This window comes from Leishmania braziliensis, chromosome 36 (assembly GCF_000002845.2).
Source record: "Leishmania braziliensis MHOM/BR/75/M2904 complete genome, chromosome 36".
In the NCBI taxonomy this organism is placed as follows: Eukaryota; Euglenozoa; class Kinetoplastea; order Trypanosomatida; family Trypanosomatidae; genus Leishmania; species Leishmania braziliensis.
Window position 1 is genome coordinate 2,129,468 of NC_009327.2, and position 22,204 is coordinate 2,151,671.

Here is a 22,204-nt window from a genome sequence, read left to right on the forward strand (position 1 = left end):
AGGTGAGGCTGCTGCTGCACCAACCCCAATGGTGAATAGTGGAGAGCGCAGCAAGCTCCAGTGGGACGTAGAGACGAGAGAACGAGGCAGCCATGTTGAAGAGAAGAAGCGCCCATAACGTCTTGCCATCACTTCACCCTTCTTCTCAGTACAGTACACAGACCCTGCTTGGCCGCAGAGAAAGAAACGTTGAATTTCCCCTCCGCCGCGTATTCCGTGCCGAGAAAAGATCGGGTTCAGGTGTCCGTCCTTCTTCCCCCCCCCCCGTTTGTTTCCCTTTGTATGATACGCCTGTTTACTGTGCCGCTTTTCATGCTGCAAACCACCAGCGCAACAGAAAGCGCGCTTTTGTTGACTCGATAAATTTGCCACACAAAATCGCATCGTAATGTATTGAGCCGGCAGACGCGAAGAAGTGATATACAGGACGGAGAGGGAGGGAGGAACAAGCAAACAAGCACACCTTCCCACCCACCCACAAACGCTGGCAGACGGGAGGGTGAGAAAGCGGCAGCACAAAGTGTAGTAGTCAGAACGATCGCACACACACACACACTTGTTAAAAAGAACGAGGAATAGTGTTGCCAAACAGAGAGTGACTTCAAACTCTATTTCGAAAGAGAGGCAAGGAGAGAGAAAAGGCGGAACTGATGCCGCATACTGCCTTACCAAAGGCAGACTAGACACGAAAAAAAGGAAATAGTAGGTCGTTGAAGCGAGTGAAGGGAGTTAACAAGTGTGTGTGCAGGCACAGAGCAGCAAAGAGGAGGAGTGAATGCACCCCGTCATCATCTCCTATAACAATAGCACAGGGGGACACCCATTATTATCTTGTCTTGAGCATCCTCCTACACGCACACGATTGTTCCGCGATTGAGATACATGGCGACGCAGTTGTAAAAGTGCGTGATGGCCGCCCCCAGCACGCACACGTGCCATATCTGATGACTGGAGAAGTAGAAGTCGAAGGTGCCCGGGGATATTGCCTCTGGGATGCGGAAAGCGTAGACGAAGACCCCGAACCCGTAGAGCGCCAGCATGGTCAGCAATCCCTTCACATATGGGGCGCTGATATCTAGCGGAATCATCTGCGAAATGTGAATCGTCGGAATAATCCCTGAGCCAACCATGCAGACGTAGAAGATGATCTTCTTCGTCGCAAACGCCTCAGAGGTCCAGTGACGGAAGAAGGGCCCAATCAACCCTATCACCCCGAAGGAGGAAATCATTGACAAGTACGCGTTCCGCCACGCTGGGGCACAGTGCATGGCGTAGAAGCAGAAGGGCAGAAAGGAGCCGACGACGAGGAGGGTGATGGCGTAGTAGTCAAGCGCGTGCATGCGATGGTAGAACTCCTCGCTCATGTGGCACAGAAATGTGTGAAAACACGCACTGCACAGCATGCACATGACGCAACTAAACGAGAAAGCGCCAAAGATGATAAAGGGCAAACGGGTACGCGCGCCACTAACATGGACCGGCTTTGCCGTGCGGTTCTCCCGGTGGAACACGTTACCTGCAAGATACTCTGGAATGATGTGCTGGGTAAACAGCTGCACTACCATCCCCAGAAACACAAGGACCCCGAGAAGATGTGTCCAAATATTGATTGTCTCGTTGTGCATGCGGAGAACGCTTGTGACACACTGCTTGCCAGTATAGTAGGCGCGATACCCGCGAAGGATGTAGCCGTTGTCGCGTAGGTACATGGGCACGTCTGAGATCATGTAGAGTGGCAGTGTTGAGTTGCCATTGTAGGGCTTGGCGTGTTCGCAGTTTGCTTGCTTGCGGGCATACCGTGTACTCTTCATCTCCATGGGGTTCGCAGGGGCTGACGCCCAAGAGGCCGAGCGCTGTATCGGCGGCGGAGATGCCTTCATACCACGTCGAGAGGGTAGCAACCGCTTTGACGCCTGCTGCCCGTTCTTGCAAGAAACCATGGTGAAGTCAAGGCACTCGTAGTAGCACTGATCGCAGTAAAGAGAGTAGAAGACAGAGGGGTCAAAAGAGGAAAGAACGACAGGAGAGGTAGCCGCACTTTTTTCTTTCCAACGTGTCCATTTGCTGCCGTGCAAGACGAGCTCCAACCCCTCTCTACGCCGCCCCCTCTCCCTCCCAGCAGGCCCGTCGCGTGGTGTGCCGCAGCGGTAGGGCAGGCGCTGCGGCTATGCGCCGGCTCGGCGGTCTCAGCACCGCCCCACCGCCGCCGCCATCGTGCCGGTCGCCACGTCCTGCACCTCCCCCTCCCCTCGGGCCGACACGCAGGCTCCCCACGGTAGTAGGCAGTGAGGGGCCGGGGTGGGATGCGTTCGAGTCACGCTGGCACTCGGCCCATTGCACGGGGGTGGTGGCGCAGACCTGTATGCTGTCGCGGGCCGCTCCGACACCACGCCGCCCACGGACCTCGCCGCCGACACCCGTAGCGACGCCGCGCTCAGGCTTCGCTACGCCGTAGGTGCTTGACCCCCTCCCCCGGCTCACGGACCCGAAGTGGCTCGGCAATGCGGGGCGGGATAGCGGGACGGCCCCTGGCCACCCCCGCACCGAGTGGGGGTGCTAGAACCTGAGGTGCAGCGCGCTGAATTCTTCCCCCATCATCAGGTGGGGATGAGGATGACCCACACCGGGGAAGCAACAACAGTAGGCGAAAACAAGGCGAACTAAGTAAAAGGGGAAACATCTCTTGTACTCTCAGAGAGCCCATTACTTTATCCGTGCCAGCACTTTGTAGGTGATTTTTTTTTTTGCTTTCTGCCCTGCTTGTGTGTGAGTGTAAAACCAGGCAACCTTCATCAGTGATTCTCACAGCAGCCGAGATTACCACAGACACAGAGACAAGAATGACTAAAACGAAATCAATGCTCACAATTCTAGCACTCACTCACTGAGCAGAGAAGGGCAACAACTACGCGAAGGAGAACTGACACTGCCAGAGTCGTTGAGCATCTCTTTTTTCCCTTTGATTCAAGCGCCGAAGAGACTGCGCTGTGCATGTTTGTGTGAGCTCTGTGTTACGCGCACCCACCGCCCACTCCGCGCGTAACGCGCCACATCTGAAAGGCGCCGATGCAGGTGAAATAGTGCACCACTGCAGCGCACAACACAAAGAAATGCCATAGCTGGTGACTGTGCAGCCACACGTCGAACTGACCAGGGTACCATCGCTCAGGGACTTGAAAGATGTAGATCACCATACCGACGCTGTAGATGGCCAGCATGAGAAACATACCCCTGTAGAGCGGTAAGGTCTGCTCGTTGGTGGGCAGCGCAAAGAACATATGAATCGTGGGAAGAATGCCGATGGAGGTGAGGGAGGAGTAGAGAACCATGCGTGGCCAGTAGAACTGCTGAGTGTTGAAGAAGGTAAAGAAGGGCCCCATCAGGCCAAGAATACCTAGGAGCGTGATGGTGATGAGGTACACAGACCGCACCACTGTCAGGCAGGAGAATAGGTAGAAGACGGGAGGGTAGAAGCTGCCGACGATCATGGAGGTGATGCCAAAGTAGTCGATTGCAAGGGCAACGTTATGCACCTGCTCACAGTGGTGGGCGCTCAGCGTGTGGTAGATCGAGGAGCCACCGAGCATTACCATGCTGCCAAGCTGAAACACCGAAAAGACAAGATAGTCCTGCGTGCGGTGCAGGCCAAGGCTGAGTAGGATGTGGAGTGAGAGCACCAACACAGTGAGGAATCCCAGCAGGTGCGTCCAAATGCTGAGCGTCTCGTTGTGGAGCGCAAAGACGCTTTTAAAGCACTGCTTTGTAGTGTAGCCGGCGCGGTAGTAGCTGAGGATGAATGGATTACCCTTCAGCCACTCGGGGATCGAACTCAGGTCATACAGGGGGAGATCAGAGCGCTGCATGATCGACGACGGGCAGGGGTTGGAGCTCCGGTGACGCTGTGTCGCCACTCGCCGTTTGTTCGCGGCCTCCTCCACACTCTTCGTGGTGAAGACCGCAGCCCTGTCCTGCGCGACGGCGCGGTGTCGCACACGCGCCTCGTAGCTCGTTAATGTGTCGTCCATCCTTGACCTAAACGAAAAGAAAAAAAGAGGAGTGATCTGCCTTACTCTCCGAAAGAAGCCTGCCGCACTTCTCTCTCTTGTAGCTGCTTGCGGGGGGGGGGGGAGGGGCTATTATGTATACACACACATATATATATATATATGTATATATTGAGGGAGAGGGAGGGGGTGGTAAACCAATCAAGACGACGAGCACACACTCTCACACACACAGATACCAGTGAAGAACGTCAGCAAAGGTGCGGGAATTGAGCTGAACGCTCGATCGACGGAGGACAACGATATCAGCAATGAGCCCCCCCCCTCGCAAATAATAATCGTAAAAAAGAAGATCCTGTGCCCTGGAGAGGCTATCCGTGCACAGATGTGCTGTGTGACAAGCGCGTGTGATGACAGCGATGACAGTCCAAAAGGGAAGAGAGAGAGGGGGAGGGGGAGGGGGAGGGAGTTCAAAGGAAAGAAAAACAAATTCACACAATCCAGGTGCTTTCAACCATGAGAGCAATCGCCACACGTACCCACAGTCACAAAACATACACAAAAATGCAATTCAACCCACGCAGGCGCGAGCGAGCGTGCCAAGGGGTGTGGCGAAATTGTTTGCGCTTCGCCGATTGAAGGTCGACGTAGGGGAAGTGAGGCTGGGGATGAGGCACACAAGGTGAGAAAAATTAGGTGCGCCGCCAAAGGCACTCTGGTACCTTTTCAAGCAAAAAAAGAATGACAGAGAATCGCAGAGGACTGTGACACGCTCTTCACAGTGAAGAACTGAAGCAAGGGAATCAAGCAAGCGAAACGGAGTAATGACTGGCGGGTGTTTGACGCATTTGTTAGGGATTCATCACGAATAAACGAGCGATGAAGCCGCAGGGGAGTCCAGTGACAGTTGGCAAGTTGGATGAGTAAGTCAGTTAAGGTGAGAAGAACGAAAAGAAGGAGGATGGGGGATGAGGCAATATGAGGTAGCATCATGCGCACAGCACAATTCTGGGAGGCTCAGCAAAGGTGCCGTCACCACGAGGCACACGCGCCTCGTGGTGTTGCCTCGTGAGACGCATGTACCTGGGCAGTAGCGCATTCGGGGCAAAAATATTTCCTCAAGGACAAGCGTAGCGGACTGACGATGTTGTGGCGCCGAAGTCGACATTGCGGGACGCTCTTTTTGCTTCTTTACCTCCGGCCATGTTCGTTTTCTTTGCCTTCAGGGAAGCGCGGCAGCCAAAGCCCCCGCCCCCAAAAGCTTAAAGGTGGAGTCATTTCTCGCAGTGGGACACCAGGGTGCCGTCCAGCACATTCTTTTATCGAGCTGCACTAGACACGGCATGCGATAGTTGGCTCCAAGCAGCACACACCTCTGCCCCAATCGCGGCACCGTTGCACGCGTGTTCGGCTATGTCATCTTGAATGACCATTAGCCGAGTCGGGCACGACAAGCAAATGAAGCTGCCTGCATCAACGGCAAGGCGGGAAGGGGCTGTGGCGGTGCCGTCAGTGTCGCGCGGACGCTTCCAGCCCTGCAAGCGACGAGGTAATTCCCTTGCTGCGGGAGGGTCACGATGATGTGCACCGTGGACGTAGAGACAGTCCCGCGGTGGCAGCGAGCGCGCCCAGCGGCAGAAGCGGGACTTCTCGATTATTGAGCGCACTTTGGCGGCGTGCGCTTGTGTGGAGTCCGGAATGACGATGAGGATCGATACGGCCATAGCCGACGAAGCGCTTTCCAGCCATCGCAGCAGATGCTCAAAGGCTGCCGCAATGACCTCGTGGTCGAACGGAGGGTTGCACTCCAGTCGCAAGAGGCAGTGCGGCTGCGATACCGACGACACAGTGGCAACGCCATCAGCACTGGTGTCAAGGGCAGTGGACTCCCCTCGGGTCCCGGCCGCCCTACAAGAAGGCGTCGCCGCCGCATCCACGGCCGCGATGCACGCCGCGACGTCACAGCAGGCGAAGAAGTTCCCCAGAGAGCCGAATGCAGCATCTGTGTCATGGAAGACAGAAAAGAAGAAGGGCCGCGTTGCGTTGAAGGGGCTCGCAAAGCACTCCACGATGACAGTTGGACGCTGGGGAGAGAGCAATCCCTGGTGGTGGTGCTCGAACACGTCCATCACCGGGGGCGGCACGGCGGCTTGCCAGCCCGACTCCTTCCCCATGCTACCCCCACAGAGGCCGTGGTAGCGCAACAGCAAGCGCGCCAGAGCGTGCAGAAAGTTGTCACTCGCTGAAGGCTTCGTCGCTGCGTATCGAGCAACGTAGCGGGTGTGCAAACGCAGCACGACGGCCACACTTACGGGAATGCGAAGGCGAAGCGCTACATCACTCAGTGCAGTCCACTCCACATCCGACCCCTCGTGCGAAAAGTGAGCTTTACCATGCGACGGCGCCGAGAGCCTCAGCCACTCCCGCAGACACACCCACTCGCTAGAGTCTACGGTCTTTCCCATCAGGTCGATCACAACGGCCGTCTCCGCCGACCCATCGCCGTCAGTCGCCAGGACAGCGGACCCCAGCACCGCCAGCAGACGCTCATCCCTGCTTTGCAGGTGTACCTTTAGCTCCCACGGCCGCGCTCCACCGTCTTGGCTGCTGTGCATTCGCACCGTCACGATGCGCTCCGCCAGCTGCTTGCGTGCGGCGTAGAAGATGTAGGTCGCTTCGTCAGTTAGCTGCCATGCCGTTTTGCGCTTCTGGTTGAAGGAGGTGCTCATCTTGTTGGCCGCGCCGCACAGCTTGCTCAGCCACAGGTCAAGAAGGTTTTTGGAGGCGTGGTGGGGCTCAATGGCCTCCAGTGCTGGAAGGAGTGCGTCGTGGTAGAAGGGCTCTGGAGTGGCGAGGCGGAGGTTTTTGACGGAGACGGAGCGGGGCGACTGCACACACGTGGCTGCGGTAGCGACGTCTGCCAACTCCGCAGGCTTCACGACACCGAGTATGTCGCCCTGGACGTACTGCATCGCCACCAGGCGCAGGCGCGTCGCGGCGGTGGTGGTGGTGGTGGCGACTGATTGTGCCACTTCCACGACATCCGCCTGCCGGCGAACGTCGAGAACGGGATGAACCCACTCCCGTGTCTGCTGAACCCACTCACGGTGCCGGCTATCAGAGGGATGTAGGGTCGTCGCCGCGAGACTCTGGTGGCCTTCAAAGATGGCACCCGGTAGGAGACCTCTGGCGTCTGAGAAAGGTGAGATGGGCAGGTGTGCTTTGCACAGTCGCTCCAGTTCCTCCTGCACGGTCAAGGCGGCTCTGTATCGCAGGAGCTCTTCCAGTGCGCTTTGCATTGCCTCAGACGATGCGATGAAGACGTGTGAAGAGGACATAGATGTGGAGGGTACGGCGCGCATTCTCCGGCAGCGCTGGTTTGTGTGTTCTGTCACAGAGCAGGTGTGAGGAGCAGTGGTAGGGCGAAAGAGAAGTGGGGAGGGCGGGGAGGGGGGGAGACAGCGATAAGGTGCGGCAGTAAAGGAGAACTTTGCTGGCGAGTGAAAAGAATGGAGAGGGGGGGGTGTATGAAAAACAAAAAAACGGCACGCACCAGTTGTACTCTCCAGAGACGTTAATGGCGATATCGAGGTAGACAGGAGCTAAGAGGGGATGTGAGAGGAGGCTACGAGAGGCTATGCGTCGTTCGCAGTAAATCACATCGTTGTCAGATATTGCTTGGATGCAGCGTGCAAAATCGTTTATACGCTGCATCGCGTAGCAGTGCCGTACTCAAACGCATCAGCGAGAGCAGAGCGTAACAACACGCCAGTGCAACGAAAGAAAGGAAAAAAAGAGGTCAGCACAGACGACACATGGTCGCCAAGAAAGGCGTTGTATGTAACAGCCAACTTCGCCCTTCTGTCCTGCGTGGCCCGGACGTACCCCTGCCGCGACGCAGAGCCTTCTTTCCTCGCACTCACTGTGTGTGTGGCGTAGGAAGAACACACACCTCAGCATCTCGCCAGAGGTCCAGAACACGCTGCTGGAACTCTTGGACAACCAGTTCCTGAAGGTCATCGATGCTACCGCCAAGCAACTCAACGGCGATCGTGTCCGTCGGTTCGTTTTTCTCCGTACCCAGTTGCCGTAGCTGCACTCTGAACCGCTGTGCGGCCTCTTGCTTGGCGGCTGCAATGCTCTTGCGGAAGAGGGCCGCGCCCTGCGGCGTCGACAACACGCTTTCAGTGCCATGCGCTTTCCAATGATTCCGCTGAGAAAGGAACGCGTGTACGATGCCCCGAAGCTGCAGGTCTAGCCGATGGGCGTGGGAAAGTGCCGTCTCCGCAGCCCGCCGGCGACGTGTGGCCTCATCAATGTCCTCATCTTCGCGTAACCGCTGAAGGTGAGTGCAGGCGATCTCCTGGCACTGCCTCTGACATGCGTCCCACGCCTCAGACTGCTGCAGTGCCACATCGAAGAAACTCACTGCTGTTTCCGGCAATACGGCTGGCCAACTTTCGTCCGTCTCAACAGCTTGCGTGGCATGCACCAAGAGCCCCCACGGCTGCGTCGTTGTAGTCCACTGCCATGGATTCAAACGGCACGGCTCCCCTGCTGCAGGGTTCACACGGTCGGTGCGCGCGTAACAGTGGTCGAACAAAGCGTCCATAGAGCAGATCACCGGCGGTGGCACCCAAGCAGATTCACATGCCTGGTCTTTACCAGCCCCCTCCTGCGGTTTACCACGTCGCGCGTTGCGCGCGAGGCACACGGCCAACGGCGTGGCAAAACGGAGCTCGAAAAGTACAATGAAGGGTTGCCGCGACTGTGCCGAAGTTGTTGGGGAATCGTGCGGTGTCTGTGCATAGTACACTTCCCTTTCTAGGCTTCGACACATTTGATAATAGCGCTCTCGCATGCTCCGGTAGTGCATGTTATCTTCTACAAGCACCATGGGAACGACCGCGTCCTCTCTCGCGTCGCCGTTAACGGTTCCTGTGATACATGTGCGTAGCGCCGACTGAGTCAGTTCCAAAAGCCGCCTTGTGGCTTGCCTCCACAGCAGCGGGCTAAACTTACGTTCCCCAGCTGGGGCGACTGGGTGTTGTTTGTGCGCCGTCGCAGCTTCGAGATCTGCGAGCACCTTATCGAGCTGTAGCACAGAGCATATGCGACCTTGACAGCGGCCACCGAAGAGCGGCACCTTTCTCGAGGTGTTATCGCCTTGAAGGACATGACGCTGCGCAGCGGCGAGAAAGGTGGACTTGCCGGCAGCTGGGATTCCGGTGAGGAGGAGGAGGAGCGCTGACGGGTGCAGCGATAACGGCGACGAGGGATTGTTTCTCATACGTGTTCACGCTCAGACGCCCAAGAAGCTGAGAAAGGCACTAGCGTGATACTCTCTTTGTGGTGACAGGGGGGCGCACAGTGTCCCAGTAAAAAAAAAAAAGGTGCAAGTCTCCTGCCTCGGTACGGACACACACACACACACACGCACACACAAACACGCAGAGGGAATATCCAGCGCCGCAAAGAGGGGTAGAAGGAGCCTCAGTGACACGAGGGAGAGAGGGAATCAGTGGGATAGAGGCACTGAGAAGGGGAAAAGGTGCAGGCCACACGACGAGCGTGCGACAGGTAGAAAAGAGGGCATACACACCCATACAACACACACCTCCTCCTCTTATCCCGTAAGTCAAGATGAACGGGAAGGAGAGGGGAGACGAGTGCACTACCAACGGCTGTGTCCCTTGTCAGTCGGGGCAAGGGAGATCTGCGTCATTATACAGTGCGGTGTTAGCCGGAGAGGTGCCTCACGCGCGCCAAAAAGCCACATACGTGAGCACCGTAGCAGCCCCATACCTCAAGAGGCGAAGCTCCTTCTCTTGCATTCCTGCCGTGTTAGGCTTCCACCAATGCGTCGGATGACACACAAGTACGCATCCTCATACAGTGGCGCGCAGAAATGCCCCCCCCCCCCCCCACACACCCACACATACAAAGTGCTTCATTTCTTTGAATCGAATGCCGCCAACAGCGCGTGCGAAATACTGACGTGCTACGATCGCATGCGCCGGCAGGTAAAGAGGATGTTCATGCGGGCGGCGCGCAGCTGACGCTGTTCTCTCTCCGCCTGTGTTTCACTAACGCCGTTAGAGCTGAAACGCCGTTCTCCTTCGAGGTTAGTGCCACTGTCTGCCAGGCTGAGCACATGTTCCTCGCACTCCCGGCTCAGTCGATCTGTCAGCTGTGCAAGATAGATCCGCACGTTTATGTCTGTCAATTGCTCCTGCAGCTCGAACATTCGCGAGAGATCTAAAAAGCAAAGAAGCTCCGGTGTTGCTGTTGTGTTCCCTGTTGCCGCGGAGGCCTCCTCGTGGGCGCGGGCGTCTCCCACTGAGGCAGCGGGGTGCGGTACTCGAGTATCAATCCACACTCCCTTGTTGTCACGGATCTTGGAGAAGACTAACAGACGCTGCGCAGCCGTCTCAGCTGCCTCTTGCAGTTGGAGAGAGGTGAAACGGCCTATTCGCACCATAATATTCACGGCAACCAGCTCTCGCCAGACGTTGCGCCAAACGGACGGCGCGATCCACCGCTGATACCGCCTCAGAAGCCCACACGCAAGCTCCGCATGACTTATCCATCGCGTACGAAAGACTGGGCTATTGGAAGTACACGAGTCCGTGTAGAGTAGGCTTGCCAGGAACTTCAGCGCATAGAAGACATCAGCGATGGCAAAGTTGCACTGCAGAATCACCTCCTCCTTTGTGGTTGTCGGCACCCACATCGTCGCCGAGCGCGAAGACAACCCTACTTCCGCGAGCACTCGCTCGCAGTACTCCAGCTCCGCTTCCATCCCAAGCGTGCTCGACTCGCCCACTTCTTGCGTGCCCATGGATATCACGAAGTGTCGCTTGATGTACGTGTGCATGATCCCGAGGTACTTGTCGAGGGGTACACTCTGTAATAGAGTTGAGGCGACGACGCACGACACCTGCCACATGAGTGAGGCACACACCAGGTGCCGTAGCTCCACTTCGCGGTCCGACACGCACTCCTTCGGTTCGTGCACCGAGACAAGAGAGTCTTTGTATGCCAAACGGTCCAGAGCTAAGCGACTCACCATGATCAAAAGCTGGTGTGCGAGGTCACGGCTTGCGCGTGATTGCGCAAAGCGATCCGCGAGGACACGATAGACATACGACGTCATACTCAAGACCGACTCACGTTTCTTCCACGATAAGAAGGCGATATGTTCCTCGCTAGAGCACGCCGCCACCGCAGCTGCTGTCGCAGTAAGACACGCTTCGTCATTGACTGCTAGTGTGCACATGTGGTGCAGCAGATGAATCGTCTTTGGAAGCAACGAGCTGCGCAGTTTTCGTTCAGCTTCGTAGCGCTGCGTATCGGAGGGCGGCACCTGGAACCTCATTTGGGCAGCTTCACGAATCGCATCTACCGTCTTTGCCATTATGTCAGCAATGTGCGGCAGTTCATCCAGTGTCATGTTGGCTGTGAGGGCGAGAGACACAGCAGAGTCCAACGTTCGTACCATAACCAACTTCTTGTGAAACCCGAAAGAAAGTGTGGACGCAGCGCCGGTGAGCAGCCGCTGATGGTGACGAGGTGGAAATACCCGCTGCACAACTCCAAAGCAGGAGGCGACTACCATTCGCACACTTTCGTCAACCTTACGAAACGGCGGCGCGTCTGCCGCTACGGCGCTGGATTTCAACATGCGCTTGTGAGCTGTGTACCACCGTTGAAGCATGGCGAGATTGCGGTTTAAAGAATTCGGCAACACACGGTGGTCATGTATCGAGTCTATGAAAATGGCGATGTCCTTCATGATAGCTGAAGCGATCTCGGCGAGATCACCGCGCGCCGCCAAGTTGAGGTCTTTTCGTGCGGTAAGTGCCGATAGCAACTTCATGGTACTCCAAGCGAGCTGAAGGGTCTTCTTTTCTCCCTTCACACCATCTACAACCACTGTTTCAGCTGATGTGCCACAGGACATTCCAGCATCTAGGCTTGTTTCCTGCGAGTCCCAATCGGTGCCTCGGATGACTGACGAAATATACCGCAGCTGCACACCAATAATGCGCTGCATACGCCGAGCAGAGCGCAAAGAAAGGTCAATCAGTTCACTCGCTGTGTCGTCACACTTCGTTGTTTGCTCGTGCCGGCATAGGCAGTACACCATAGCGCATTCCACAATGTGCATACGCAAGGTCAGCTCCTCATCGGGAGGGTCCTCCAACAGGGTTGCGGCGCCGCATCCTTTGTCTGGTAAATTTGTCCTGGCAAAACCGCTGCCGCGCTTCGGGGCATCCGACGGTGCCGGTGCAACAGCTGCAGCGGAACCGGCGGGCATTGGCTCAGTAAAGAACTTCTCCAGGGCTTGCAGTAGGGAAAGCGTGGCCTTGCCTGTGGTGGTCCTCACACCATCCAGCCGTGACGACTCGGCTTTGGCCTCCTCCTCGTCCGCCACGTCTTCAGACCCCTCACCAAGGTGTTCTTCGTTGATGTTGTCGGCACGGGTCACAACCGAAAGAAATTGTCGGACATGATACTTCATATCAAGGGCCTTCAGCGAAGAATTGGTGTCAACCTCAAGTGCCCTGAAGTACTCCCGCATCAGGGGCTCTGTGCACTCCAGCGCGGCGCTAAAAAGGTCGTGATCGAAGCGTAGGTCATTCATGCCGCTGGAATAATGTGCGAGCACCAGAAAGCGCCCTTTTGCGTCCATGGACCCCAAAAGCGACACATCTCGCTCAGCTTTGCCGCTTCTTTTAATCTCGTCTCTGCGCCGCTCCTCGGCCACGCGCCCTGCAATACGCATTGCCGTGTAGGCGGTTGGCGCCCACGCCTTTTCGCGGCCGGTCACGATTGATGTGATGAAGAACCACTCGTATGAGGAGAGTGCCCGCACAGCCAGGATCTTCTCTGTGTGCCGTAACAGGCTCAGATTCAACAGAGCGCCGCGCAGCGCCGTGCAAGCGAACGCGGAGTACAGTGCCTCTCGATTCACCGGTGGTGAGAAGTCGAGCAGTCGCTCATTCTGAGCCATCTGAGCAGCAACTCGCATTCTGCTGAATTTCGCCGAGAACGTAATCAGCTTTGGAACTAGCATCAAGAACTCTGCCGGGGACACCGTGTGCGTTGTGGACTGGTGGTACATGTTCCTCACCGTAAAACCATAGTCATACTTTGCGCATTCCTCGTCGGTGCGGGCAGCGAGGACGTCGACGTAGTCACCGGGCAATCCTTCGTCCGCTGGTGGAAGTCGCCGAGCAATTTCATCGATGATTTCCGCCAAATCTAAATTGTCGGTTGTGGGGACGAGTGCCTGGAGCCACCGCGGCAGCCCTGCTAAGAACGCCCTCACCTCTTCGTTTTGTCTCTGAACCCACTGCGGCACCCCTCTGCCGGACTCCTTTCGCCCCGCCCACTTTTCGGCCTCGCTGTTAGAAATTCGAATGGTCCCAATCGTGATGACAGCAAAGATCAGGTTTATCGTCGGCACCGTTGCGTACGGACGCGGAAGCAGGTGCAGCATGATGGCGGCAAAGATCGCATTTACTTGGGGGGCGCTACCGCGCACTGGAACGTTGAACAGAACAAAGCGGTTCAGGATGGAGACAGAGCTGGTGTGCAGGGCCGGTGGCGAGAGCTGCAGGCAGAGAAGTAGGCATGGAATCTGTTCGGCAAGAGGTACCCGATTCGCATCGGAGATTTGGTCCAAACTCGGCACAGATTTGCCCTGCACCATTTCTTCGGAAGACCTGTTGTGTGTCCTGTTTGTTCTTTCGCTTTCCCAGTGAAAAGAAAGCCGCGCCACCATGTTGTGTGTCGTGCGGGATAGATCTCCAAGAAGCGTATTGGGGAGTTGGCTGAGGCCACGTTCTTTGCGAGGGCCCATCCGCTTCAGGAGAGTCATTACAGCCGTGTTATAGCGTACCATCCTTCCCTTTTCACCCGCATACGTGTAGCTTACGCGGTCGCAATGTGTACGGCGCCTCCCTTACAACCAACCGGAGACCGAATACAACAGAGATACCAAACAGCACACGCATGTGTGGCGCAGCTGCCAACACGAGTGCCGCGCACAAGTAAACGTGATGGCGCCTCCCTGTGTGATGACGACAGGAAGGGGGTGAACAACGCGCAGGAGATGCACAGTCAAAGAAACAGCAACAACAACGCAAGAGGTAGTGTTGCCCTGAAGAGCCAAAACAGAGCAGCGGTGCTCGTCTTTGTTGTAGTGAAGTTTGGTGGAAGGGCTGCAGCAACCCGCCACACTGTTCACCCCGCTTCGGATGGCGAGAAACACAGCAGAAAAGCCAAAGAACCCGCCCTATGCGCGGCAATGAGTATGAAAGGCACACAGAGAAAAAGATGGCGAGCACAAATGGAAGAGTGAGCGGGGGGTGGGTAGGGACAAGAAAAGGAGAAGCGCAGCAACTCATATGCGGGTGTCCATTGACCGCCTTTCCCTCCCCACCCGCTCGTGTGATTAGAGCGGAAGAAGGGCTTGGGGTGGGTAAGGAAACACTGAGCAAGCGCACTGCGGTCGATTTGTTTCGCTAGCTGAGCAGCAAGACCACACACACCCCAACACACGCTCTCTCATTCACCATGTTGCAGAGGCGTTTCTTGAGGGATAAGTGCGTCAAAAGGCCTGCTGTCTCCCGTAATGTATGTTATTTGTTTCATGCTTCGTGTGTGTGTGTGTGTGTGTGTCTATGGGTGGGTGGGTCGTAACGTCATGTGCATTCTCCACGTCAGCAGCATGCCTTCACTGCTGCATGACAACTTCTATGAGCTCAATGTCCTTTGGAATCGTGGCTGTCAAGACAATGCTCGAGTACGGGTACCAGTCAGAGACTGCCGCGTGGGGCACTGGTGGTCCGTCCAGGTACGCTGGATTTGGAACAAACGTCTGCTGTTGTATGGTGCACACGTCCGCCGCCAGGGACGCCATCGCCTTTGGCAACCCGTCCATAGACACGCGTTGGGCAAACAAAAAGCGCAACACGTTTCGCGCAGCTGCAGTCATACCTCCCGCCCCTACTGTGGAGACATGCGCGTCACATACCGATACCAGCAGGGAGGGTGTCGTCCCTGCGTCTCCACCGTCGTAGTAGCGATGAAAAGCAGCGAGGGCGTGCTGGAGGTACTCTCCGCGGCTCCAAGGTAAGTAGACCCGAGACTCTTCATCGCTGCAAACGTCGACGTCCTCGTCTCCCGGGGAAGGCAAGACAAGAACGTCATCTTCGATTTGCATACCAACGCCACCGTGAAACGCTATGGGAAAGTGCGTCCCCTCCAAGCCGAAGAGGGTCGCACGTTGTACGCTCGGTATGTAGACGCCAGGCTCAACAGTGTGCATCATCCCGCCTCGGAGGGTGCGCGAAGTCGGTCGCTGCTGCCGTGCGGACCCTTCCTTTTCCGCCACTCTTGCGTGCGGTTGCGAGGCGCTGCTTAGCTCCTCGTGGATGTCGAGGCCGAAGAAATGGCCAAACAAGTGAGCGCAGAAGCAGGAGCGAACCAGGTTAAGCGGTACTTGCTGCTCCTGCGATGAGGTCGCTGTACGACGCACATCGATCCCAAGCGAGCACAATAGCGCCTGTGTTTCGGCGATGTGCATTCGAGTTATCTCACTGATAGAAACCCCCGGCCCCATGCACCGGAGTAGCTTGCGCTGAATCTGAAGCAATCCTTCATACAGGGGCACATATGAGGGAGAAAAGTGCGAGCAACCTATTGGAAGTGTTCGCGTGCAGTCCGTGGGGACGCCGTCCACCTCCACCCCGGCGTCCACGCGCACGACGTCACCCAACGCGGCCACACCATCGTTGTCTGTGAAGTGGATTTCGGTGCCGCGCACTCCGCTTGCCACAACGGGAATGTACGCGGATCGCACCTGGACAGCTGCACCGGCGCGCTCGCTGATGTCGCACACAGCACGCTGAAATGCGCAGTGCAGCACGTGCTCGGAGAGCGTTGTGGTGGCGCGCCGCATGAGCTGCAGAAAAGCATCCTCGGTCGCGCGGGCACTTCGAAGGTGTTGTCGTAGTTGTGAAGGGGGTTTGGTCTGCCGGTACAGCCATGCGTACGCATCACTGCGGAGGACAGGCAGATGTATTTGCATCGTGTTATCTGACTCGCTGTCCGCGCTTACGGATGAGGTGACGAGGGAAGCCGGGGGATCACGTCCTCGTGGGGTAGAGGACACGCATCCTTGTGTAGGTAGCACGCTGGCGGTGCTGGGTGCGAGCCCAGGAGTGTACCCGTCGACTGCCGAGTAGCTGAATTTGACTACGCTGCAGACCGGTTGTTGCCCCGGCGCTGCTGCTGCTGCTGCTGCCGCACAAAGGAGAGGTCGTGGCAGGTGGAGAACAAAGGGCGTCGCGCTAAGCGTGAAGAAGAACGCCTCAAGCGGATGGTGAAAGACCGAGGTGCTGCGGGCTACACCCCTCGTTTTTGTGCGGGGCAACGACTTGCTCCGCTGGCGAAGGCGGTAGCCTCTGCCATCCCAACGCAGCTGTTGTGGATACGCCGCAAACACGCTCGGTATGAGACCGAGCGGGAGTAGCCTTCCTCCCAGTTCCCCACCACCACCACCTCCTCCTCCTCCCCCTGGCGATGTTGTGAGCGGGTGGTCACTGTGCACTAACCATTGCATTATCTGCTGCTGTGCCATCTCCGTGATAAACCGACGCACCTCCTCGCAGACGGTCCCCACTTCGTTCGTCGTGACCACGTTTTCATGCGTGCGAGGCGACGGAGCAGCATCCTCATCAGCGCCGAGAAGACGCTTGTACTCGCTGAGAGGCGCTGCCTCCGATCTCCACACCAGCGTCGCACTGTCCGTGGTGACGGGCGGCACACAAAGGAGGGTTCGCGTGGGGATGCCTTGTATGCCCTTGGCAAAGACTGCCATGGTGATCCGCACATCCTCGGTGATCGCCGAACAAGGCGGGGCGAGTTGACGCCGCATCGAGATGCGCATGCCGAACAGGTGATACCACAAGGAGTCCTGACGGTGCGGCCACAGGATATCGTGGCTGTATAGAGATTCATCGGCAGCGGGAAGAAGAACAACGGAATTATCTGGGAGGCACTCCAGGAACCGCTTGCGCCGGTCCGCGTATTCCTGCACGCTCACTTCTTCACGTACTGCGTTTAAGCTTTGGATCCAGCGCGTCGAGTTCCATGTGCTCAACACACTACGCCTGCGCACTGATGCGGTGCGCCATGCTCGACAGAGCATGTGAGTTTCTCATGGACGTGCGAGAAGATCGAGGGGGAGGGAAGGAAATGCGTGGAGCTGCGAGCTTTTCCCGCAACATACTGCGCTTTCAGACAGACGCGTCCACACGGTTGCTGAGGGAGAGGGTGGGTGGGCGCAGAAGTGTGTTTCGTTATTCAACTGCAGTGCGGGAGCGCTAGAAGGAGGAAGGTCACACACTTGAAGGCTGGGGTAGCCAACGATGCAGACACACACACACACACGCAAAAAAAAATCAGGAGAATAAGGTAGAGAACATGTGGGAGAGACACCAGCATTGATTGATGCGCCGTTTGTACTTCATCACGCGTGCGCACGCCCTTTGTGTCGCAGAAGGTATCAACGGACAGATACACGCGCATCACGAACGCAGAGGAGTTCCTCGGCGCACAGGCGTGCGTATATACCTACACGCCTATGTAGACAAATGCAGTTCTGCATGTACACGTGGCTGTGTGCACCCCCCCTCCCCCTCCCCACGTCCTTCGCAGTAGAGCAGCGCCAAAGAGCCCGAATGCCGCGTCGCCGACTTCGTCATCTCGTGCGGTGCGTGAGGTGGGAATGAGGAGAGCAGCCGTTGGCTTTATCGTGCCGTTTTAGCGCCTTTTCGTCTTTTTTTTATTGCTTCTTCGTCTCTTATACATTCCAATGCGAGAGGAAGACGGGAAAAGGGAGGGCGGGCAGCGTACAGCACCCACACTGCGGGGTGTTCTTGCACAGCAACACCCCGCCAACAGAGAGTACAAAATAGCGACCTGCAGAAAGGACAGGAGGAGATACCGCCGACAGGTCCTGCGAAAGGAAAAGAATAAGGGAGAGCACGGCGCATCATGGTAGCGCCTTCCACCCAGCGATCGGGGGGAGGGGGGGGGGGGGGGGGGCAATGTTGCTCCTCTTGTGTATTCAGGGAAAGAAGGGGCGGGATACGAGGCTTACGCAATTTTCTGCCTCACAAAGTACCGCTCCAGGTACCTCTCCGACCACACAGTGAGTCCCACAGCGATGACGATGTTCAGCAGCACACTAAAGATGCAAAGGTAGAAGGCAGAGTTGACCGTCTCGTCAAAGAAGTACCGCCGCGTCTCGTACATGCGGAGCTCGTCAACGGTCGTCTCCACAGACAAATTCAACATGCGCAGGCGGTCAGCGTAGTCCTCCATCTCTGGTGGCTTGTCCACCACAAAGGCGTCGTCTTCTAACTTGGGCGGCTCAACGATGTCGTTGACGGCGCTGAAAGACATCTCGAAGCGCATGGCAGGCTTCTTGAGGGGGAGCAGAAAACATATCTTGTAGGTTCCGGTCTGCTCGGCATGGAAGAAGATCTGCGAGATGTCGCCAAAGGTGTCGATATTTTCTGATAAAGGGATCTGCAAACCGCGCTTGAGCGGCTCCCTGCTGGGTGCATAGAGCTTTGTAATAATTCCAGCCAGGCGCGGGTCGATGCAGCGGTGCTGAAATGTGACGAGTACTGGGTCGCTCTGTGGATCGCGGTAGGCATGGTAATCAGCGCAGAACTCCTTCCCCGGCAGCAGCTTCACGTACACGCCAGCGTGGAGGGACTTGGAGCCCTCGACGCGGGTGCACAGCCCGCAAAGCAGGCACAGAACCACCAGTGCTAGGACACGCAATGCGGCCATCATGGCAGACGACGCCAGCATCGCCTCCTTCAAAAAGAGAGGGAGGCAAAGAACAATTGATTGATGTCAGCGTTCCTGGAAAGTGAGCGTGTGTCAGGCCCTTTTTCACCCTCCTTCAAGCACCCCACAACGATGGCAGCCGGGCACGGCGTACTTAGAGTCTCTTTACCGTCGCTTGGGATGGCGGTGACGGTTGTGTGTTGTCATTGGACGGGCAGTGAAGCGTTCAGAAGTAGCGCACATAATATATATATATGTGTGTGTGTGTGTACATCAGAAAGGGGCGTAGGATGACTCCAGTAGGTGGGGGAGAGAGAGAGGGTTGCCGTTCGAGGTCATTGCAGTGCGCGTCAAAGCATCCTGACCAGGTGGGACAGAGAAACACAGGCAATGCAAAAAATAAGCATGGGCGACAATCGCCGTACCCACAGAGAGGACTGCGGTGCCTCGAAACAGAGAGATAGAGAGATGGTGTTGCCGAACGAGAACACCATCCGGGGGTCGTCACAGCTTCATGCAAAATTCTCTGCGGTCCTTGTGTGCAGCAGACACACTTTATTTTCTTTGGTCACGCGCGTGTGTTTGTGTGTGCACCTGGCTGTGAGGGTATGTGTGCATTTGTGCCTGGATACACCCGAGCACCAACCCAACGTACTCACGTCTAACACACACACACACACACCACAAGCACGTCTATAGGTGACAAGAGCAACGACAACGGAAGCCTGTATTACGCCAATCCAGAAGGGCATGCGCAAGACGGAAAATGAGGGGAAATTCTCGTGTCAACAGGGCACGCCCCAGATCCGAAAAGAAGCACGAAAAAGAGAGAGAGAGACCAGAGAAGCACAGTATTCCGCCCTAGTGGAAAGACAAGATGGCGACTGGCGATCAACGACAACGGAGACGTCCACAGCAAAAGCAGCAAAACGAGAGAGCAAAGAGGAGAGAAAAACAGGAGGAGGGGGGAGGGGGGGGAGGAGGGAGATCTGCCAGATACGTAATTCGACACGGAGCAGCAGCTGCTGCTGCTGCTGCTGCCCTATTTTCTCCTTGGGCGCGCAGAGGACAACACGCACAGAGGCCAGTGGTCATTTCTCTGCCGTCCATGGACGGGGGCAGCTACCACCATCGCGAGAACGCCTGTGCAATCCGGTCTGTGGTGGTGCTGCCACTTTGTTGCGCTGCCCGCTGCTGCCTCACGCGCGCCGCTAGGGAGTTGTTATTAGGGTCGCTGTACACCATTATAGAATTAAACAGATTTGAAGCGAAGCTCTTCGCACTCTGCACATAGGACGGCCTCTTGCTGTACTTATCGAAGAAGAAGCTGCCGTTGAGGCTCTGATTACCTGCATCGCTCCCTTGGTAGCACATTTGCTCGGCACTGATCAGTATGTTCTCGTAGCCAGCCTCGGTCAGCATGTTCTGCAGCGGTGCCTGGGCAAAGGCGGAGAGAAAGACACGAATTTGATGGGCACTCGCCGTAATGGTGTACGACATAACACCACGCGCCGTCTGCAGAATTTCCTCTATGTACGAGGTGTCCGTCATCGCATCCAGCGCCGGGATCTCCAGCACAATGGAGAGAGGGCAGTCCTTGCCTACTCCGTGGATCACCTCTGGCGGCCCAGGCGCGGGGTCTGTCAACCGCCGCGTCAGATGAGAGCTAGAGCTTGCCATCTCGAAGCCGGTTCCCCCGGAGATAACGGAGACTTGCTCGACGTCGCCGACGATCATGTCGTACTCGCCAACGGCGTTTGACGAGTCCTGCAGCTCTGAGGAGCTGCCAGCGTGCCGGGGTGGGGTGGTGAGCAGCGGCACCGCACCAATAGATGTGGCCCCGGCATCTTGATCTGGCCGGCGTGCCGCGACCTTTCTGCGTGGGTCACCGTCGGGCAAGGTTGGCGTGAGGAGATCGAGTGTTTGGCTGGATAGGTCGCACAGCTCCGGGTCATCGTACTGGGCCCCATCGTAGATCTCGACTACAGCGTCCACGAGGTCCTGGTCGTTGCCGAGCAGCTCGAGGTTCTCGTGGTGCTCAGCCAGTAGGTAGACAGCCTCCAGAGAAAGTTTGCGGATCTGGCGGTCTGTGCTACGGAGGAAACGAGAGAGAGTTGGAAGAGTGTTACGGCGAGCAACGGCGGGCCTCGACTCATAGCGTTGCAACAACGCGTGAAGGCGCCGCACCAGCGAGAGCTCGGTGTTGATCGTGGCCATGGCTGTAGGCGTGCAAAGAGGAGCACCGGTGAAATGCTAAGTAGAACAGAAATGAACTCGGCAGTGTGTCTTACAGTCCCGTTGTGTGAGCAAAATAACGAAAGACGAGGAGGACGTAATGACGATGTACTGAATGAAAAAGAGAGACCGTCGAGCCGTGCCTCCCCTTCAACTAGTGTGACTGCCACCCCTCACACGCCACCTCGTTTCGCTTTCGTGGTGAACCCCCTCTGCGATATCACTGTGCGTGTGTGTGTGCGTGCGCACGTGCAATCTCGAAAGGCGGGGACAGTGTGTGTGGGAGAGAGGGAAGAGAAAGTCAGAGGAAGAAGAACAACAACAGCTCAATACGAAAAAAAAAAATTGAGTCTCTAAAGGAGAGAGGACAGTCACAGCGAGGAGAACGAAGTATCGCAGCTCCCCCTCCCTCCCCCCAAATGTCAACAGCGCCCCAACCTAAGATTGAGTTACTCGTGCGTGTGTCGAAAAGTGAGGTGGAAACAAAAACGAGGAACACCGACTACATGAAGGGGTATAGCAGTCCCCAGCTGAATTTGCTAAAATGCGTGTAGTTGCACGCGCGGGGGGGGGAGGTAAAGAGTGAGGGTGAGGAAATGGTAAATATAAGGAGTCACACTCAGAGGAAGGGGGACGCAAATCGGTAGGTGAAACGGCTTCCACAACGTAACTCAGAATGCGCCTCCCGCTTCTCTTTGTTTCTCACTTGAGTAGTCGTCCAACAAGAGGTGCGAGGAAGGCGGGTGAGCAGAGAGAGAGAGAGAGTGCGAGAGCAGAGAAACGAAAAAAGACATTGGGGCGAGTGGCGTGTGTGGGGGAAACGCTAGAAGGAGAGCGGTGAATGAGGGAGGAGCATGTGAGCATCACACGTGGTGCCATCAGGAGGCTTTGTGTGTGTGTGTGTGTGTTTACTGTGCGCCGTTGGTGGAAATTGCTTGTCGCTGTAACGCAGCGCAAGAGCAGCAGGGAGGGAAACCCGTCGAGACCGTGCGAAGAAGAGAGACACGGCGGTCCGCACAGCGCACCAGTTTGCTTCTTCTCGGCGTCTTTTCTCAGCCTTCGTGAGTCGGTGGTTGTGTGTGTGGTTG

At 56.6% G+C, this 22,204-nt stretch overlaps 8 protein-coding genes across 8 annotated transcripts; all 8 read right to left on the minus strand.

Annotated features, from left to right (window-relative positions):
* Positions 1-848: 848 nt before the first annotated feature.
* Positions 849-1,940, minus strand: LBRM_35_5780 (conserved hypothetical protein; the record flags this gene model as incomplete). Its single annotated transcript, XM_001569142.1, has 1 exon — positions 849-1,940. The coding sequence occupies one exon, from the start codon at positions 1,938-1,940 to the stop codon at positions 849-851; it is 1,092 nt and encodes a 363-aa protein (XP_001569192.1).
* A 1,071-nt stretch (positions 1,941-3,011) lies between these two features.
* LBRM_35_5790 (conserved hypothetical protein) lies at positions 3,012-4,025 on the minus strand (the record flags this gene model as incomplete). Its single annotated transcript, XM_001569143.2, has 1 exon — positions 3,012-4,025. One exon carries the CDS (start codon positions 4,023-4,025, stop codon positions 3,012-3,014), a length of 1,014 nt encoding a protein of 337 aa, XP_001569193.1.
* Positions 4,026-5,323: 1,298 nt separating this feature from the next.
* LBRM_35_5800 (conserved hypothetical protein) lies at positions 5,324-7,303 on the minus strand (the record flags this gene model as incomplete). The annotated part of the gene is made up of 1 exon (XM_001569144.1): positions 5,324-7,303. The coding sequence occupies one exon, from the start codon at positions 7,301-7,303 to the stop codon at positions 5,324-5,326; it is 1,980 nt and encodes a 659-aa protein (XP_001569194.1).
* A 620-nt stretch (positions 7,304-7,923) lies between these two features.
* Positions 7,924-9,294, minus strand: LBRM_35_5810 (conserved hypothetical protein; the record flags this gene model as incomplete). The annotated part of the gene is made up of 1 exon (XM_001569145.1): positions 7,924-9,294. One exon carries the CDS (start codon positions 9,292-9,294, stop codon positions 7,924-7,926), a length of 1,371 nt encoding a protein of 456 aa, XP_001569195.1.
* Positions 9,295-10,005: 711 nt separating this feature from the next.
* LBRM_35_5820 (conserved hypothetical protein) lies at positions 10,006-13,914 on the minus strand (the record flags this gene model as incomplete). The annotated part of the gene is made up of 1 exon (XM_001569146.1): positions 10,006-13,914. One exon carries the CDS (start codon positions 13,912-13,914, stop codon positions 10,006-10,008), a length of 3,909 nt encoding a protein of 1,302 aa, XP_001569196.1.
* An 834-nt stretch (positions 13,915-14,748) lies between these two features.
* LBRM_35_5830 (putative aminopeptidase P1) lies at positions 14,749-17,226 on the minus strand (the record flags this gene model as incomplete). The annotated part of the gene is made up of 1 exon (XM_001569147.2): positions 14,749-17,226. One exon carries the CDS (start codon positions 17,224-17,226, stop codon positions 14,749-14,751), a length of 2,478 nt encoding a protein of 825 aa, XP_001569197.2.
* A 950-nt stretch (positions 17,227-18,176) lies between these two features.
* Positions 18,177-18,902, minus strand: LBRM_35_5840 (conserved hypothetical protein; the record flags this gene model as incomplete). The annotated part of the gene is made up of 1 exon (XM_001569148.1): positions 18,177-18,902. One exon carries the CDS (start codon positions 18,900-18,902, stop codon positions 18,177-18,179), a length of 726 nt encoding a protein of 241 aa, XP_001569198.1.
* A 1,101-nt stretch (positions 18,903-20,003) lies between these two features.
* LBRM_35_5850 (conserved hypothetical protein) lies at positions 20,004-21,098 on the minus strand (the record flags this gene model as incomplete). Its single annotated transcript, XM_001569149.1, has 1 exon — positions 20,004-21,098. The coding sequence occupies one exon, from the start codon at positions 21,096-21,098 to the stop codon at positions 20,004-20,006; it is 1,095 nt and encodes a 364-aa protein (XP_001569199.1).
* Between the last annotated feature and the right edge of the window lie 1,106 nt (positions 21,099-22,204).